This window comes from Amborella trichopoda, chromosome 3 (assembly GCF_054954075.1).
Source record: "Amborella trichopoda isolate Santa Cruz 75 chromosome 3, AtrichopodaSantaCruz75HAP2 v2.0, whole genome shotgun sequence".
Lineage (NCBI taxonomy): Eukaryota > Viridiplantae > Streptophyta > Magnoliopsida > Amborellales > Amborellaceae > Amborella > Amborella trichopoda.
In genome coordinates, this window is record NC_142338.1 from 53,278,562 (window position 1) to 53,298,328 (window position 19,767).

Genomic DNA, 19,767 nt, shown 5'->3' on the forward strand with positions numbered 1-19,767 from the left:
TTAAGAAGGATGCTTTACGCTTTTTGGACCGCATATGTAGTCATGCGGTCCAGCCCGCATGAAACAATTATCCTAACCCAATCTATAGGGCATTTTGCAAATCTTTAATTCTTTAAGAGAGAGAGAGAGAGAGAGAGATGCCCTTGTTGCAGATAAGTTTGAGTTTGATTATATGCCTTATGCCCTAAGTGGCATGTGAAGAAACATGGGATTAGATTCCCAGGCAGGGGTGTCCACCAAAGAAGAACCGAAGCCCTCTTTGTGGGCTTAGCTCAAGAATTAGCTCCATCTTCAGTCCCTTTTTTAAGAGCAAACAAGCACTTATTCCAAAAACCATACTTCCTTTTACTTTCAATTTTTTTTTTTTTTGGTAGCAATAAAATAGTGCCGACATCTATAAATGTATGATTAATATGTGTAGTAGAAAGTAGGCACATTAGTGTACGTAGCATAGCCAAATCTCACTAAAGTAGACTACTCATTAGTTGTATAAAGTAGTCTTCTCATTAATTTCTTATAATGTTAGAGTTTTGCCTATTGCCTGGATGTTGGGCTTAAGGTGCACAAAAAAAATTGAGAGTTTGGTCAAATAAAAATGCAAAACTTGGCTGCTTTGCAAATGATACGTCCCCCATTGAAATTGTCCGAGCCATGAGTATCGATCTTGCAAAAAAAAAAAAAATTGGGCCAATTTTGTTTATTTATTTCAAAGTTTAGTAGAGGTCTAGGTTGTTTAGTTTTTTTAATTGTTTAGGAGGGGTAAATAAATTTCATAAGATCTGATTTCTAGACGCTACCAACAAGATTTGTGGTTTTGATGGCTTCAAACCGCCTCTTTTGATTGAGAGTGTTTTTTATGAGAGAGTAGTAGGACTAAGATATTTTCTAAGTTTTAAAGTAAAAAGCAAAAAGGAAATTTGTCCAACTAAGATTTGAGATATTTAACATCTTGCCCATATTTTTGTTCAAATTTCAAAGAACCCAGCATTTTACTTGATCAAAATTTCAAAGAGCCCATCATTTACTTGATCAAACGATACATCAATATGGATTTTGAAATTTATCAAAATAAATGAAGAATAAAATGTTAAATAGCTCAAATTTAGATATATCTTCATAAATTTCTCAAAAAGAAAATGAATTTATCCAAGTTTTCCTAGCTTTCATTAGTTTATTAAATCCCCTTTAGTTTTTTTAAAATTATGCCAATTATCTTTTTTGTATCGGTGTTATCATGCTCCGACCGATCACATTTGATTTTAGAAAAGAAAAAAAAATAGTTATATAATAGTCTAAAAATATAAAATGTTTCAAACTCATTTATTTGGTCAAACCAGTTAAAATTGCATGATCCAACTAGCTAAAACCAATCAAACATTAGATTTGACTGATTTTTTGCTAAATTACTTTTTCGTTTTACCATGAACTAGGCGGTCAAGGCACCGGTTAACTTTAGTTTAGTGTAATCCTAATGACTATGTTTTTTACTCTTCTATTTTTATTTCCATAATTATATTAGGACCTGGTTTCTATGTGGCCAAGCTCGCATATATAGAAATGCGGACCTCTTAACAAATCTATTTTTGAGATGGATTCTAAAAGATAAATTTTTAGGACATGTAATCTCTACCGTGGAGATCATGAATACGAACAAATAAATAAATTTTAAAAACTAAAAATAGCAATTCTAGTAAGAAAACATTTAGATTGCTAGTTCCCATTGTTTTTAGATGGAACACCTACTTGCACCAATCGTTAAGATGGATGCTTTACACTTTATGGCCCGCATATGTAGACATGTGGTCCAGGCTACATGAAAGAATTTTCCATTATATAATTGTTTATCGATATTTATAAGGGTATACAATCTCCGAGTAATATAGCGATACAAATTTTCCGTATTTTATTTTATTTTCATGACAAAATATGAAATGGTAGAACACTTTAATATAAAGGGAGTTATAAATAGTTCATGGTTTAAGTACATTGAGGCTATGATGAGGGTTGGTCAGCTGGTTTGTCAAAGCAATATTTTCTCAACATGAAATGATGAGAGGATCCAGGTTACCAAACCCAGGATAACTAAAAAGCAGTGTACCATGGGTACACCATGGAAGCATCAACCGCTATTCTACAGTAACAGACGGAAGAGATTAACCACAATACCATTAGTTTACACCGTAGTTGAGAAACAAATAAAAGTGTCCCTCATGGTGCAGCATACCGTTTGAAACACTCACGACCATATATAGATATATATAGAATTTGTGAACTCGGACAGAAGCAGTTTCGGTGCTCGCCCAATCAATCTCCTACCCCTAAATCCCGCCTCTTAAAACTTATTTATTTTTTTATCATCGATTAATATTTTTCGAATCCCTTATTCGACACCTATATAGTCTAACCGGACAGGATCAATGAGGTGGACAATCCACCCCAATATCCGGATTTTGAAACACTGGTGTATTATTATTATTGAGGGTGTACGGTACACCACTAAACGATCCCTCTCCTCTTAAACTTTGACTGGAAATGACCATAATGCCCTTCCCATATGTAGGCCATGTGGGTTGCATGCAAAGCCCAAAAATGGGAATTTGGGTTTGGAACCTAGACAACTTTTATCGGCTTTGCAGCAATGTGAAGCAAACGGCTCGCTCTTTTGTAGAGAGAGAGAGAGAAGGGAAGGCATACCAATTATATAGAGAGAGAAGTGAAGGGCTACCAAATATCATGAAACGAGGTGGAGAAAAGTGCAACAGAATTACCACCCCCTATAAAGATAGACACACACGCCTGCATAACCCACGTATCCTTCCTTAGCTTGACCCACCTTCTCTCCACACTCCTCATGCTTCCCTTCAAACTTTGATTGGTCTCTCTTTTAGAGAGAGAGAGAGAGAGAACCTTGAGCTTTTGTGTTCAAACTCAAATTTTAGAGAGAGAGGGAGAGATGGGCTGCAGTAGAGGAAAGAAGTTTGTGTGTGGTGGTCTAGCTGTATTACTGGTGGTGGTTGGTTTGTGGTGGGTTAGAGGACCATTCAGACAAGAAGAAGAGAAGAGGGCAACAAGTTTTGAGGGGAGGAGGAGAATGGAGGAGATGAGCACAAGATGGATTTGGAAGGAGAGAGAAAGGGCTTTTTTCCATGGAGATTTGGACCCCAACGACTCCAGCAAGAGAAGAGTCCCGAACGGCCCCGACCCCATTCACAACAGGTATGCGCCCTTCTATCTTCACTCCCTCTCCCTTTTTTCGCAACGCTGCTTCAGACATACTTTGCACTTCGCATTGCCTCACACATAGCCATTTTTCTAACACAATAAAATTAAAATCCTCATCTTCCCTTTTTTAATCCTACGCTCTCTTTCGTTTCTTCTAAGGGTGATTTTTGTTTGCTATTGGAGACCATAAGATACACCAGTGATGTATGGTGTCGGACATCCACCGTCACCTCTATATGGCTTGTGCTCCAGATTAGACCGCATGTTGTGTCACGTACAACGGACGGTCGATGATCTAGTACAAACAGTGATGTATGATACTTTATTTTTGTACTTCAGTCCTATTTTTCCTAACCTCTTCGCTTCCATTTATTTTTCCTCATTTGATTCGTAAAATTCCATAGAAATTTGGAAACTCCGAAACAGAACAATTTCTGTTTGTGTGTAAATTTTTTTATGCTCACAGTAAAATAAATGCGAGAAAAAAGAATACTCTTTTGAATTTTGTTTATAACAAAGTTCTTTTCTCTGATGCAAAGAAAAGAAAAGAGTACTATTCTACTTTTGTTTAAAACACAGTTTTTTCTTTTCTCTTTTCCTCTTTACCTTCTTTATTTTGAAAAAAAAAAAGGAAATAAAATAATATTTGGTCTTCTTTCCCAATTTCATCCCCTTCTTTTTCAGTTTCATTTACTGAATAGAACCACTTCATGTAGAATGTATAGACATACTCATATTTTCTTTTCTTAGAGAAAAGAAGTGAAATGAAAAGCAGCACTCTCTACCTTTAATATGTCTGAATTTTCTTTTCTTTTCTTTTTTCTCAAATTTTTATTAGGCGGGCCGGAAAGTCCAGACAACCTCCAGGTACGGCATAGAATAGCTGGGGATTACTCAGCCTTAAAGAGGTCCCTCTCATGAAGAAACCCATCTCTTTCCATTTGGGAATATCCTTTCTTTCTTGTATTCGAGTCATTTCACCAAAGAAAAGAAGAGAGAGATTGATTAAAAGGAGGTTTTGGTGTGATTTTGTACTTAAAAACTTTCTTTGTGGAGAGAGAGAGCCCAAAAGCTTCCCCAGTACACAAAATACACAGAACAAATACATGTGGGGGGAAGTAAAGGGGGAACCTTGAGAAAGATTGGCCTGCTTTTGCAGGCACACTGTAATATTCCAATGTTTTTTAAAGGGGAAAAAAAAAAAAAAAAAGGAAAAAAGAAAAGTGGAGATCAAATGGATAGTGATTGTCTTTGCATGTAAAGATGAACACCTAAGGTAGATCCTGTAAAAAGAAAGAGATGGAACAAAACTCAAGAAATGTTCTAGTAGCTGAACATATCCTCTCTCTCTCTCTCTCTCTCTCTCTCTAGCTTGTCATGCAACAGCTCTCTCTCTCTAACCATGTCATCTATGTCTCTCTTTCTCTCTCTAAATCAATCGAGTTTTTCACTTTTTGAATGTGGCTCTCCAAGCTAAAGTATGACCCCATTTACATGACTTTATTCTCATGGGTATTTGCAAATTGTTGGACCGCCTGTCTTTGGTCCATTCAAAGCTTCTAATTTTTGCATGGGGATTCTTCTGCTTGTAAATACAATTATAATAATGATGAGAGTATCTAAATATCTAAACAATAATTTAATCCAAAGCAAAGTAGGAGAGCAGTTGCTTTTCCTTTTCTCTTTCCTTCTCCTTTATGGGATTTCGGATTTTGAATGGACTCAACCGTGGTCTAAAGACCAAAAGTGTTCAAAATTGGTTGTCATTGTAGCATGGCTTTCAATTAGAACTTTACCCTTTACAACCCCACTATAACAACACTCGAGGGTGAACCTGTGCCTATCCCCTGGACCGATCTATGTATTATCAATAAAAGGTTCAGGCTATCCCCTGCACCGATCTATGTCACAAAAAGGAATCCTTTTCTTTTTTAATATTTAGAATTTTCATGAGCAACTATTGACTTTAAAAACCCTTTAAAATCTTTGTCCCAACATACTAAAAATTGGGATTGTCTATAAAAAGATCATTTATCTTTTGTACATAAAAATCACAATCGTTCTCACTCATTAAATGTTAAATTGGATAGCTTGAAGATTGGTCACAAAGTCCAAGAATTTTTTTTTAAAAACTCGATGTCTATTCAATGACACTCTTACAACCAGCCATTTTGAAATTTAAGGGACAAAAATGAATATAACCTCTATGTACAAGAGATAAATAGTCTATTTGTAGAGAATTATATAAATATATAATCTAAAGTTCACAACCCTTCAAATTATAAAGATTAATGATAGAATGAGTTGTGAAAAGTGAATTTACTAACTTTGTGTTTTATTTTATAAAAAAATAAATAAAATTTCAAAATACTAACTGCCAAAATACCATTATATTTTTGTAAAAATTTCAAATTTACCATGATAAAGTTAACTATTTAAATAATTTTTTAATTCAAAAGTAATGATCGTATCTCGAATGAGGTGTGAAAAGTGAATTTACTAACTTTGTAGTTCATTTTACTGAAAAAAAAAAAAATATTAGTTCTTATGATATCTTCAACATTAAATAAAGATAATTTTGAAAATATCACTTCAAGACAAAGGATACTTAACCCTGAAATTTTTACCAAAGGACAATGGCACTCTATAAATAAAATTTCAAAACACTAACTTCCAAAATGCCATTATACTTTTATAAAAATTTCAAATTTACCATGATAAAGTTAACTATTTAAATAATTTTTTAATTTAAAAATAATGATCGTTTTGATAAATACACATATCACAACTCCTAACATTAACTTTTATATTTTGAAAGGTTGTTAACTCTAGAACAAATCATATATATATAGGAAAAATATTCTGTCAGCCCAAAGGCGTACTGCTACAGTAAAAACCAACGGCTCAAATTGAATCTGAACCGATTTGACGATCCCAAATATCCGGTAGTGTTTGAATTTTAATTTTTTTTCTACAAGTCGGATTGATCTGAAATTTAACACGTGTGTACATAAAAAATAGGTGAATCTTCGAAAAATATAAAAAAAAATATTTTGCATGAAAAAATTGACCAAAATACCCCTATAAAGTTTCAGGGGTATTTTGGTCAATTTATTTTACGGATTATTTTTTTAATATTTTTATTAAGTGCGCCTTTATGAAAAGAATATACTTTAAAATTTTAAGTGATTTGGATTTATATGAAAAAAAATAAAATTCAAACACGCGAAAAGGTCGTGACCGTCAGATCAACCTAGATTCAATCTTGGCCATTGGCGTTTATTGTAGCGGTCAGCTAGTGGAGGTACAAAATCCACTTATATATATATATATATATATATATATATATATATATATATATATATATATATATATATATATATATATATATATATATATATAGCAATGATCCAATGCAACGGTTGTATCATAGTATAATGCAACGATACTTCTAAAAAGCTATGTTTGTGGTATTTATATAACCTCAAATTTTGCGCACACACTCTTTTCATCTCAATAATCAATCCTCAAAAAAAAAAAAAAAAAAATTCAATTTGAACCCTAGATATTGTCAAAATGAATCCCTCCAAAAACGAATCTAGACCATTCATTTTGTGAATTTCAAAATCTTAGCCTTTATAAACTCAAAATCATTTTTTCCTTTTTTAACATTATTCATCTACCGATAATAAAACCATCCAAAAAAATTGAAAATGAAAAAATTCTTTTAAAGCCTAGATTTAAACATCTCACCAAAATGAACAGCCAATGTTAATTGGGCTAAAAAAATACTTTTTAGATTGTGTTAAAAAATTTTTCTTTTTTTTTTGTGATTGTTCATTAGAATGAAAAGAGTGTATATTTAAAAATTTGGATCAAACAAATGGCCATAAGATGGTTTTTTAAGATTGTTGTATCATATTACTATACAACAGTTGCATGAAATCATTGCCAATATATATATATATATATATATATATATATATATATATATATATATATATATATATATATATATATATATATATATATATATATATATATATATATATATATATATATATATATATATATATATATATATATATATAGTTCGTTTATATAGAACCTAAGCTCTAAACAATCAAATTAGAACCTTCCCTCAAATAGTATCGAGAAATATAGTTTCAATGCTGGAAATCTTTGTGATAGCCTTAAAATATATTTTTATATGTATTTATAAAGTTTAAAACTTCAAAAATAGTGTAGATCAACAGATCTATGAAAACTTGAAAATCTTGAAAATTGACAGTTAAAAAATGTGTTACAAAATACTCTATTTCCAAAACTTGAAATTCATTTTTTTCTTATGTATGTGCATCTTGATGTTGAGATGATCAATTTGTGAATATTTAGTCCATCAAAACAACCTCTTCTAATGAACGTTTTGAAGTAGGCTCTAATTTGATTGTTTAGAGCCCCAGCTCTATATAAACTTTTCCCATATAGATACACACAATAACAACAAGAGAGTGAGAGAGATTGCCCATCGACTAAACTTTTAAAATTATGGCAGGCCCGGTAAAATAAAATGTGGTATGGCTCTTTGCCCTAACCACTAAGTCAGAACCAATATTGTCAAAGTCTTCTTCGGTTTGGTAAGAAAACGAAACAATTCAGTCCTTTTGACCATTTGGGGGGAACACTTCAAACTTTTTTAAAAAATTTATAATAAATAAATTTGACATTTAGATATATATTTAATGAAAAATTTAAAATAAAAATTTTAAAACAATAAAAAAATACTTTTATATAGATATTTCTTCATCCTAAGCTTCAACTTGAATCAGCTTGATGCTGACTGAAACGACAGCACCAAGATTCGCTTCGTTTCGGTCTAGACCTAAAATCCAAAACCTTTGGCCTCTTCAACATAGAACCAAAAATTTGACAACACTGGCCGAAACCCAATAACCACCAAATCAAGCATTTGGGAAACTCTTAAGCAAGGAAAATCAACACTTTATTGAATTGAATTTGGTGTCTCTAGTTCATGAATAAAATTCTCTAGTTTGAGTACCATATGCTCGTGGTTTTTGGGTTCAGACGGTTTGCTAGTACCTCCCTGAACTTCTGGTGCCCATTTATAGCTCAAAGCCTCCAAATTGTTTTCAAAAGAGTGAGAATAAATGCACCCCGACCCTCCCTTCTTGACATCTGACAGTTGGGAGGTGCTCGGAAACTAACCCAAAAGCTACAATGGAATATACTTCCATTCTGTCAAATAGCGTTTTAAAAAGCGAATCAAATCGTCCGTTCAAACCGGAATTGGTCTGGTGGAGTACCAGTCAGAGTCAGAAAGCCCCTGAACTCCAAGTTCTCACGGGTTTTATTTTTTATTTATTTTTTGGATATATACAATTTACCAGGTGAACAGGATCTGAACTGGCAAGCTCACCGATCCGGATCGGTTCTGCTAGTGACCAATTCAGCCCACTAATCCAGTTCTCAAAACACTGACTTTCAAATGAGTTCGAGTCTTGTATACTTTAATGGAGGCCAGAACTAGAAGAACATAGGTTATGTTCAAACTTCTAAGCATCAAAGATGTAGGGTCAAATTCTAAATGCAGCTGGAAGCTCCAAAAGCCTCCCAATGGTCCCAGAGTATCCCTAAGAATGATAAGATAAATTCACAAAGCCAAATTTGTGCCTATAAAATTGCCTCACCTCTCTCTCCACAGTGGAAACCAGCTGCCCTTAACTCTTTCTACTCTGCAAACCCACCTCCCTCTGCAAATAGTGTGAAATGTTTTTAGGTAGAGCAACTCCCCTCAAGTTAAGAAGAATTAAAAGATAATCATAAACAAGAAAGAGCAGATAAGGGGTAAATACCTAATATTAAAATGTTAACCCTTGCTAAAACATTTTTCCCATAGCTCTTAGAAAGTGATAATTCTATACCAAAAGAAACTATTTTGAAACATAATGCTAGGGCCTCTTTCCCAATTATTGTGAGGCCCGCTTGTTCAGTATATGTGGGGTGCAAGACAGAAAATCACAAGCATTGCACACTTCCAACTCCCAGAAACCAATAACACCATTCTGCAAGTCCTATGAGTTTCAATTTTTCATTTAGTCACAAAGAAATAAATAACAACCAATATACTTCAAAAATGCAGAACCAAAAATGAATAAAGAGCAATCACATGCAACTTCCAGATTTTAGTCCTCGGCAATTATGGAGCACTCCCACAAAAACTCCGTGTTTTGTTTTTGCATTTCTTTTCTTGGATGGGTAAGCGACAGATTCGGAGCAAAAAACTCAAGATGGAAAGCATGCACTTAATACTACAGCCGTTAATCCGAACTTTATCTTCAGATGATTATAGTCATATTTCAAAAGAACCTGCTACTCAAAACAGAAGAGACAGAAAGGAAAGCACAATTTTAGTACCATAGTACTGATATTAGGCATTTGAGCTTATGTAAACATAACATATGGTTATAAGAACGCAAATCATATCAAAATGCAAGACAACAATTACCAGTATGCTCTCTCAAGGAATGCATAAAGTTTACATTTTCTCTATGGCAATAGGGCTTATACGTATTACACCAGCTGGGGAGACGAGGGCATCAACGAGCACATCATGGGATGTAACAGGGATGACTTCATCATCCATTATTTGCACAGAGTATGATAGTGCCACTGTCAACAATGAAACCAGAAGCAACCCACCGCAAAATCAGCTTAACAATCTCAAGAAAGTAATTATGCATTGATTAGGCACATAAGAGATGAGTAGGCACCTAAGAGTGGTGGTTCCCATTTCTGCCTGGCTACAAGCTCCTTGTAACTTGTGAGTAAAGCATCATAGTACCTTTAGGGAAAACACCAAATTCAAAATAGAAAAATGCAAACAAAATGAAATCGAAAGTCTTTGAAAGTAAATAGACCCCAACCAATATGAAATGGTTGTCAGAGTCTATAAGATTTTCAAATTCATTCATAGATTTCCACTTTCAATTATAACTTTCCAAGATCCGACTTCTCCTATCATTTATATTTTGACGGTTAACAGCTGAAATCAGAGTTTTATTGCCATTTTCTCAAAATTTGGTTTAATTTTTCCTCATAAAACTAGGTTTGGCGACTTCGCATGACTCTATCAGCTTTAAATATTTAACTTAAGTTAACCAGAAAAACCTAGAAAACTCTCAAGCACCAAACTAACCATGGTAAACTCTCTAACTTTTAAAGAACTCAAAAGGATAAGTCCTAGGCATACCCTCCACCACGGCCCAATCGTCTTCCAGATTTGTCAAAAGCAAGGCCTATCAACAACATGCGAAACAAAGTTCCTGACAATTAGTTCATGCAGCACTTTCCCTCACCTGAGATAGATAACATAGATGCATAGATAAACAGAAAATATGTGTGTGTGTGTGCGTGTGTGCGTGTGCGTGTGCGTGTGTGTGTGGAGAAAGAGTGCTACATACCGGGTAAGAGAAACAAGTCAACTGGGTGAGTTGCCTGCATAACTGCAAAAGAAAACCATTAGAAATTTAATTATGCAATTGCCTCCAATCTCATTGTTCCTCATTGATCACAGAAAGAATTACATTTCAACCGAGCAATCAAACCACACCAGTCAACACAAATAAAGCAACCAATTAATAATAAAAATTATAATCTAAGTAAACACCAACCTTACATTTCTGCTTAGCTGCTTAGCCTGTAGTAGGTATTTGGTTCACTGCTTTGGGTATTAACACTATGGCTTTCAACCTAAATAGTTTCAATTTCAACCAATCCGTAGTTGACAGTCAAAGTTGTGTCATCAACACTTGGGTTGATATAATCAACCGTGCTAAACTTGGTATGGAAGTTATGCATGAATGTAATGCTCACAACTTCCCTCTATACTTACTGTTGTTGAAGCTCCATCTACAAATGGATAAAACTTTGTTCTTAGTGTATACGAGTCCTTGAAAGGAACAATATCAGTGTTATTCCAATGAGTTTCTTTACTTCACTTCAACATTTCTCATATGGATGGTTCGTTCATGATTAATCAACGTACTTTTTCCTTTTTGTTTCGTGGAGTACTAATACATAATTAATGTACGTTCGGCGAAATCTTTGAACTTTTCCTTGATTTCCCCTTCAGATATCAACTGAATAAAGAAATAGTATAGCATGCTGGACAGTCAACGAGAATAACTAAGGAGAACTGCATATCACATTTCAAGTAATGATTCAAGATGATGTGGGATCTCCGACTCAAAGCAATCATTACAGAAGAGAGCAGGCCTGTCTTAATAAAAAGGAGATCCTTCACAAAAACCAAACGCCCAAAAAATGGCACAGAGGCGTTAACTAGATAATACACATAGGGAATAGATTTAGTAGTCTTGCCAGACCACCATATGCACAAGATTGACATTAAAATCCCTTCCAAAGATTGCCTCCAGCATAGTTACCGGGATTGGGAATGGGGACCGGTTCAGGGATGGAGCGAAGGATCGTGAAAGGCTAGAAGATCCCTAGGTTCGGAATCACCGTCCTGCAATTTAAAAATCGAAATCCCAATAAGTTGGGGAGCTCGATTCCTACTTCTCGGGATCAAATGATGAGTTCTTCAAGTCTGAGCTCCATCTGGTCAAAAATCAAGGTCCTTGACTGCACATAACTAGAGTTCCCAAGGTCAGGAGCACAGTCCATATATTATAAATAATTAATTAATATTTTAAAAAAAAACTTCAAAATTTTATTAAAAATGTAAGAAGTCCATTCGTTCTGTATAACAATTTTTACTTCTTTGAGTGTGGTTTATATTTTAATGAAGTAATAAAAACATTTAGGAAATTGAAACTTTATAAACAATTTAAAAAAATTGAATCATTACATAATATTTTTATTTCTGCATTCTTTGAGATGTAATTTATGACTTTATGTAATGTAGTAACAATTTGGCCATCCTTCTCTTTTGATAAAAAGTGTTAAGATAAAGCTCAAGGTAACCAGTAGCCTGTTAGAGAATACAAAAAAGACAAGATAGTCTAACAAAACATGTAACTAATATATCATATAATATTTAAAGTGTTAAACTAATTATGCAAAAGTAGTCGTCACTTAGCATTAAGTTGAAGCTCAAGGTTTGAACTCGTGACCTATTATTAAAGAGGGCAAAAGGGCCAATAGAGTCCACCACTAAGGGACTCTTGATCCCAGTTTGATGAAACCTCGGTTCAGGGAATTTGGATCCCATGTAACTCAGGATCTCAATCCTTAATAGGAAGGAAGGATCGAGATCCCAAAGTTTGAAAATCACAGAGACGCAAGATCCCCCTCCCTGGAGGGTAGGATCGACCCATTGGTTGGGAGATCCCAGAAACTACGCCCTAGGGTTATAAGGGCCCAAGTCCTTTCTTTTTTCTTTTGAATTTGTTTACAAGGTAAATCAAAGACTATCTGAAAATTTTCTCACGAAAAATTCTTCCTAGCTACGTGTGTTTGGGGTACGAGACCATGTGCTCGGGTTGTCAAGCCAGAGCACCCTAGCAGAGCCCACACATATATAAGAGAAAAAATATTTCAGCAAAATGGAAGACCACTGCAGTCAAGTCAACGAACCATCAATTCCAGTTGATGAAACTGCCGTGCTCAATAAACGGGAGAGAAAATATCCTTGTAAGGAGATTCTTCCAGAAATGGACTAGAATAAATCCCTCCAATAAGAATGGAAGTTCTTGGAATATAGCTTCCCGCATAAATTTTGCTTTCCCCTGAACTCAATTCGTCTTCATCAAGCCGATGATTAAATGTAAAACATAACAGAGCAACTAGGAAATGAGACAACTCTAAAAGTTAGGATAACCGTCTAAATTCAAGAAGAAATGACATGCTGCTTCAATTGTAGAATTGATAAGCACAAAAGCTCCTCCTGTGTCAGAAAATATTCTTTTAGGACAGAGAAATGTACATGAAGGAATGAGTTCACAGGAATTCAGGCATTTATGGGATAGGAGCCCCTGTATTTCTCATTAGATATATGATGTTTTACCATAGAATGAAACCCAATAGAAAAAATCAGAGTTAACATAAGAATAGTATGGATATCAACATAGAAAAGAAGCCACATTCCACAAGAAAAAGATAAAATTATCTTCTGTCCAAGACGAGGCTCTTTAGATGAATGAATAACACTTCTGCTCCCCCTGTTAACAAGAAGATCATTCTTCTGGAAAACATTTAAGGCCTGTCTGAAACCATTGTTCAACCACAGTTTGGGGCGGCATTTTGGGTGATGATCCATTTGTGGGTCGGTGGCTAATTTGGGTACCGCTTTTTGTGCCTTTTTATGTGTGCATGCAAACATGAAAGGCTTTTCCTAATTGAGTGGGACAAAAATAGAAAATACATGTTTTTATCCCAGCAACAAAGGATGTGCACTTCAGAGAAAGCCAAACCGCATGATTTTGAAACAAAAGGTTATAGGAAAACAAGGAGTTAGCCAGTGCTTAGAAACTTGGTAAGTCCAACTTGGACTTGCCCGAGTAACTCGGAGTCAGCACCCTGCCGGTTCAAGATGACTGCAACTCGTGGGACATGAGTCTTGATCCAGTCTGACCGAGTCTTTCCGTTCTTTAGAAGAAAAAACAAGTGATTCTGCTCCAAGACTTGCTGGGTCAGACTTGAGACTCAGCGAGCAGCTCAGCTCCATGCTTTTAACACCGCATTTGATACTAAGGTACCATAATCTCATCCCTTGGACAGAGTACTATTGAAATATGTGTTCAGAGAGTTAGGCATCATAAAGCATTGTCCTTCCCCCACTTAATAAAGTATCACATGATGATAAAAGTGCGCATAATCCTTAAAAATCTAAACCAACCAACTATGAACATTAGACAACAGTCATTTCATGCTTATATATTATGTGTTTCTCAATGACAACCAAATGGGAACTTTATTTTTTGATATCGAGTTATGAATGACTAAGGAGAAACATTGTAAAGAAGTAGAAGGGATACCATCTTCCCGTTGATTCCCGGCGTTGTCAAGAGGGGCTGGTTCCAAAATATTCATTGGGTTTGCAATAAGATCGTCGACTCTTGATATGTTGAGCATCCGCATGTGGCAGTTCCTGTCCTCCACTCGTGGAACATACAACCTTTTCTTAATCTGTGCATCGCAAGCTTCACGTGAAAATGAATAATAAGAAAATGGACAAATAATGTCCCCAAAAAATGTAAACATTGCAACAAATGCATGCAAGCAAACATAATAAAGCATGAGCAAAAATGCAAGTAATACATGCTGACGTATAAACATATGGAGTTGTTCATGCACGCATACATGCATGTGGACACACATGGCCACAAACATACACTCATGCACACTTGTGATGCACAGATAGATATATAGTTTAGAAAAAAAAGCAGTAGAAAATTAAAAAGAAAGACGCTTGAGAGCTCATCAAGATGTATTTCATGATTTTATAGATATCTGTCTACGTAAGTGCATGTGCGCATTTGTAGTATTTACTACCTACAGGGCGTATACAACCAGAAACCCTCTCTCCTAGATTCCTTTCATTCTAGAAAAAGAAAAATATGAAACATCTACTTGAGAGGAATTATAGCAAGTTCACAGCAACACTGATGTCATGGTTTCCATTAAAGACTTAAACCATTAAGTAATCTATAAAGTCCTTGCTTTTTCTTTTTTAGGTTAAAGAGTAATAGCATTTTCTGAACATGATAAGAATTACAAAGAAAGAAAGAGCAACTTTGAGACTCTTCATATTTGGAATCTTGAACATGATATTTAGGAAAGTAAGGCACAAATTACAGATATCACAACACACCAAAGGTAGGGTCACCCAAAATCTCTGACAAAATTTTTGATGTATCTACTTCCCTTAGAACCTCACAGCTCACATAAGCACATAAACTTTTGCAACTTTTAAACCAAGAAGCTTCCAATACTTGCTTTTGAATTGCAGCATCTGCGAGGGAAAAGAGAGGGTTTCTCCATCAAAACTATGTTAGTGGTTCATAATAAACAATAATGGAAATCAAACAATGAAAATGTTTAGTTAGATTCATTAGATTACATAATCCGGGATCGCCACGGTATCTGCTTCCATTCATTTTCCTAGTAACTGGTGTCTAATTGAGGATCTTTTTCATGCATACAGATTACAGTCGCTGGAATAAAAGGACATATACAATTATAACAAAAGAAAAAGTAATCTATCATAAGAAAAGCACATCCAATATTAAATTTGATTTAATCAACATCTACAGTCATCAAAAATAGAAATTCTAATGTCTATTGTTATTTAATGTGATATAATGCTCAATCAGTAATATGTACTCCAACCGCTAACATCTTTAATTGAGATATACTCAGGACAAGTCAGTGACTGAAAACTTGCTCCGAGTCAACTCGGACAAGGGAGATTTACTTGGGCTCGGCAACCTACGGAGCCTAGAATAGGTACATAGTGAGAACTATACGGACTCACCAGAGTACTGTACAAACTCGGTATAACTACCAAAGTTTATATAATACTCAAGCAAGTTGCTACCAAATATTGCACACGTGTCGGTTTAAAAGGAGTGCTGAAATCTGTACCTCCGTTTGTTTTCTTTGATTTTAGCCTATGGTAAACGATTTGAGCTGAAATTGTCAAATTACCATGTTTACTCAGCAACCATTCCCTCTCCTGACACTACCTCAAATCTCATAAAAATCGAATACCCTATTGAAAACTTTACCTCAGAGAGACTATCTCCCAGTCCGAAAGCATTTGCCATATAAGTTCCTCAAATTCTAGAACCAACCACCTATGCAGAAGTTGTCTCTGACACTGGGTGGATGGCCTCAATGAAAGAAGAGATTGATGCACTTTAAAGGAATCATACCTGGGAGTTAGTGCCATTATCTCCATCCAAAAATGTTGTGGGCTCAAAATGGGTATACAAAGTTAAGGTTCGATCAGATGAAACAGCTGAAAGGTTGAAGTCTAGACTAGTGGCCAAGGGGTTTAGTCAGGAATGTGGCATTGACTATGATGCAACTTTCAGTCTTGTTGTGAAGGCACCCACTATTTGATGCATCATGTCTTTGTCATCTATGTTTAATTGGAAACTCCATCAACTTGATGTCGAAAATGCAATTCCTTCATGGTGATTTGAAAAAAGAAGTGTACATGCAACAACCCAAAGGATTTGAAGATCTCTTACGACCAAATTATGTCTGTAAATTAAAAAAGGCTATTTATGGCCTCAAGCAAGCTCCTCGAGCATGGTTTGAGAAATTCAATTGTCTACTCCACCATATTGGTTTTCAAAGAAGCAAGGTTGACTACTCCCTGTTTTTAAAACAATCATCCTCAGGTCTTATCCTTCTTTTGATCTATGTGGATGATATTATTGTTACTGGAAATGATATCCAAGGCATTGAGCATATCAAGAACGAATTGAAATTGACCTTTAAGATGAAAGATCTTGGAGAACTGAAATATTTTTTGGGTATTGAAATTCATCACACATAAAAAGGCATTGTTCTCACCCAACACAAATATGTTCTTGACTTACTCTCTAAAACAAGGATGTTGGGTTGCAAGCCTATTTCCACCCCAGCTGAAGTTAATAGAAAGTTAAGGATTGAAGAAGGGCAATTGTTATCTAATCCCTTATTGTACAAAAGTGTAGTTGGTAACCTCCAATATCTCACATTCACACGCCCTAGTATTGCTTATGTTGTGAATACAGTATGTCAGTTCATGGGGGTAGCCCGACAACCTCATTGGGAAGCCACAAAAAGGATTTTGAGGTACTTAAATGGCTCTATACATGATGGTTTATTCTATTCTTCCTCTAGTTTTCCTGAACTCAAAGCATTCTCTGATGCTGATTGGTCAAAGTGTCCTAATGATCGTCAGTCCATTACAGGATTTTGTATCTTTCTCGGAAAGAGTTTAATTTCATGGAGTAGCAAAAAGCAGGCCTCAGTATCAAAATCCAGTACAAAGTCAGAATATATAGCAATGAGTATTGTCACAACAGAAATTGCTTGGCTACGTATGCTCCTCAAGGAAATTGGTGTTTCTACAATCAAGCCTACTATTCTAGCTTGTGATAATCAAAGTGCTATGCGACTAGCCACCAATCCTATCTTTTTTGCTCACACCAAACACATAGAAGTTGACTATCACTTCATTAGAGAAAAGGTTGTCTCTGGTGCTATTTCCATGGTATTTGTTCCTTCGTCCCATCAATTGGCAGACATGTTTACTAAACCTCTGACAAGACCAAGACACCACGAGTCCACAGACAAGCTCTCCATGCACAAGATGCATGCTCGGCTTGAGGGGGGATGTTAAAAGAGATGAAACTGCCTTCAGTGATATTTTGTAGGGCATTCTTTATTTTTTACCCTCAAGGGTAATTCTGTCTATTGTGTATATATATACTCTGATTTGTAAATGGCTAGAATGAATGAATACAGGTTTATCCCTTTCTCTCTGGTTTTCTCTCTAGGGTTTCATATTCTATCAATGCCCCTTTACCTTGCTACATACTATCTCACATTCAATTTTCACCCGCTTATATTACTGTTCATGCCATTAAGTTCGCTATGGCTTTAGATGCACTGTGCCCCCCTCATGTTCCTACTCAACCCGGTTACAGGTCTCATAGCAGGGAAATTTACAATATATACAGTATGAGCAATCGATCATCAATGTGACATCCATTAATCCACCATAGTAACCTTGTTAATAAGAGTTGGTTTTTCTACAAGAATCACAATTGCACTATGAAAGAACTATCAAGAAACAGTCATCAACCACAATAATGAATGAGTTTATTTTTGTTAAATTGGATTAAATTAGGGCACTGGGACAACATTGATTGTGGGCAAAGTTTTAAAAAATACTCAAATTTTTAGGCCTACATTCATGAGTTTATACAGCACAAGTAGAATCCAAAACTTTACAACAAATTCAAGGCCAAAGCACAGAGCAGGAGCTAAGCATAAATTCAGAGAGAAGAAAGCCCATGAATTTGGAGAAAATAGTAAATACAAGCACAAACACACACACACACACACACAGATGGGTTGACGGCATACCTTCAAGGTTTCTCTGAGAGGGAGACATTGCTTTAAGCTGCCTCCGAACCTTGAATCGGAGAGCACGCTTCTCCTCTTGTATTGGATCCAGAGAAGAAATCTCCTTCTTCTTCTCCATTGGAGCAGCTGTATTCGTAATGGTGGTTCTACCAAAGCAGGAAAATGAAACCCTAGAATTTGAAGAGCGACCTGCTCCTGCTCCTGCTCCTGCTCCTGCTTGGGCCAACACCAACCCTCCTCCTGCAAATGCCTTCGCAATAACGTGGGTCATAAGAGCACGTTTGGCCGCTTTGCCTCTTTCGTTTATTAATCCTCTCATTATCTCCCTCAAATTAATTTCCACCACGTGGTTGTGCATAAAAGAAAATTTGATGGAGCATCTTGTGCAGTATTTGGGGCTTCTACCCTTTCTTCATCACTGTCCAATGTATTGATTGGATTGGGTGTCTATGGTCATGATCTCACAGTGTGCTCCCCATTAAGGGTATTGCGGATAAATATGGGAATGCCGAGTGTTGAGTCTGGTGTAAAATAGGGTATTGAATACCGCTGTGGAGCCCACAAAATTAATATCCATCCTCGATCAATGGGAACGGATGGTGGATTTGGCCTTGGATCGCCACAATATACCGTGGTCAAATTCTAGATATCTAGAACCATCCAATTAATTTTGGAAAATATTTTTGGATGCTATATACGTATATCCCTCGTGCTACAGTAGATGGACTCACTAGGCTCACGCGCATGCACATATATTACTAGGGCAGGATTGTAACCTCCCACGTATTTGATAGGTTAAAATGGAAGATTTATATAGTCAAAATCTCAAATAGGTGGAAAAAAAGGTTGATGATGATGATAATGAAGAGATGGAACTTATGACATCATGATAAGCACCCTGCCCACCTACGTCAAGGTCCATATTATATCTAGGCTTGGCAAGGGGCCGGGAAGTCTGGCCTTGCTCAGGCAACCTAGACATGAAAAATTGGGCCTTTGGCCACAAGATGTGGCCTGAGAGCTGGGCCCACCATAGCCCAAGGATAGGGCTAGGCTAGGCCAAGGTCACAACCGTATCAACCCAATTTGTCCTACCCTAGCTCTTATTTTCTTACTCTTTTTTATTGGATTCTATTTGGCATGTCCCAGTCCTAACAAGCCCAGAGCCAGGCTTGGGCCAAGGCCCTTTCTTTTTGGTCTCGGAGGCTGGACTTGGGGCAGCTATGTAGGGACCAAGGCCCTTTCTTTTTGGTCTGGGAGGCTGGACTTGGGGCAGCTATGTAGGGACCAAGGCTGGGCTACAACCAAGGCATGCCGGCCCATTGCCAGATTATATCCTCATTGGTCGTAGGAACCACCTAAGTTGGATCAGATGGGGGTTATTCTAGAGCAGGAATCCCAAAAATGGGGCGAGTA

The 19,767-nt window shown here is 36.0% G+C and overlaps 1 protein-coding gene and 1 long non-coding RNA gene across 20 annotated transcripts; one reads left to right on the plus strand and one right to left on the minus strand.

Annotated features, from left to right (window-relative positions):
* Positions 1 to 2,729: 2,729 nt before the first annotated feature.
* LOC148782963 (uncharacterized) lies at positions 2,730 to 4,557 on the plus strand. Its single transcript, XR_016051692.1, has 2 exons — positions 2,730 to 3,216; positions 4,061 to 4,557. It is a non-coding gene; the product is annotated as an uncharacterized LOC148782963 (long non-coding RNA).
* Positions 4,024 to 18,775, minus strand: 5-FCL (5-formyltetrahydrofolate cycloligase). 19 transcript variants are annotated; one of them, XM_088861300.1, is made up of 9 exons: positions 18,352 to 18,593; positions 15,077 to 15,217; positions 14,241 to 14,405; positions 10,704 to 10,745; positions 10,493 to 10,538; positions 10,014 to 10,084; positions 9,783 to 9,912; positions 8,931 to 8,993; positions 4,024 to 4,505 (listed from the first exon to the last, which is right to left on the minus strand). In XM_088861300.1, the coding sequence occupies exons 1-9, from the start codon at positions 18,467 to 18,469 to the stop codon at positions 4,046 to 4,048; spliced, it is 1,236 nt and encodes a 411-aa protein (XP_088717426.1). In that variant the 5' UTR covers positions 18,470 to 18,593; the 3' UTR covers positions 4,024 to 4,045. The 19 variants fall into 19 exon arrangements, 10 of the variants coding, with proteins under 10 accessions (XP_088717426.1, XP_088717427.1, XP_006838657.4 ...); XR_016051683.1 differs by having other exon boundaries at positions 4,224 to 4,505; positions 9,749 to 9,912; XR_016051689.1 differs by lacking the exon at positions 4,024 to 4,505 and adding an exon at positions 11,688 to 11,886 and having other exon boundaries at positions 8,553 to 8,993; positions 12,841 to 14,405.
* Between the last annotated feature and the right edge of the window lie 992 nt (positions 18,776 to 19,767).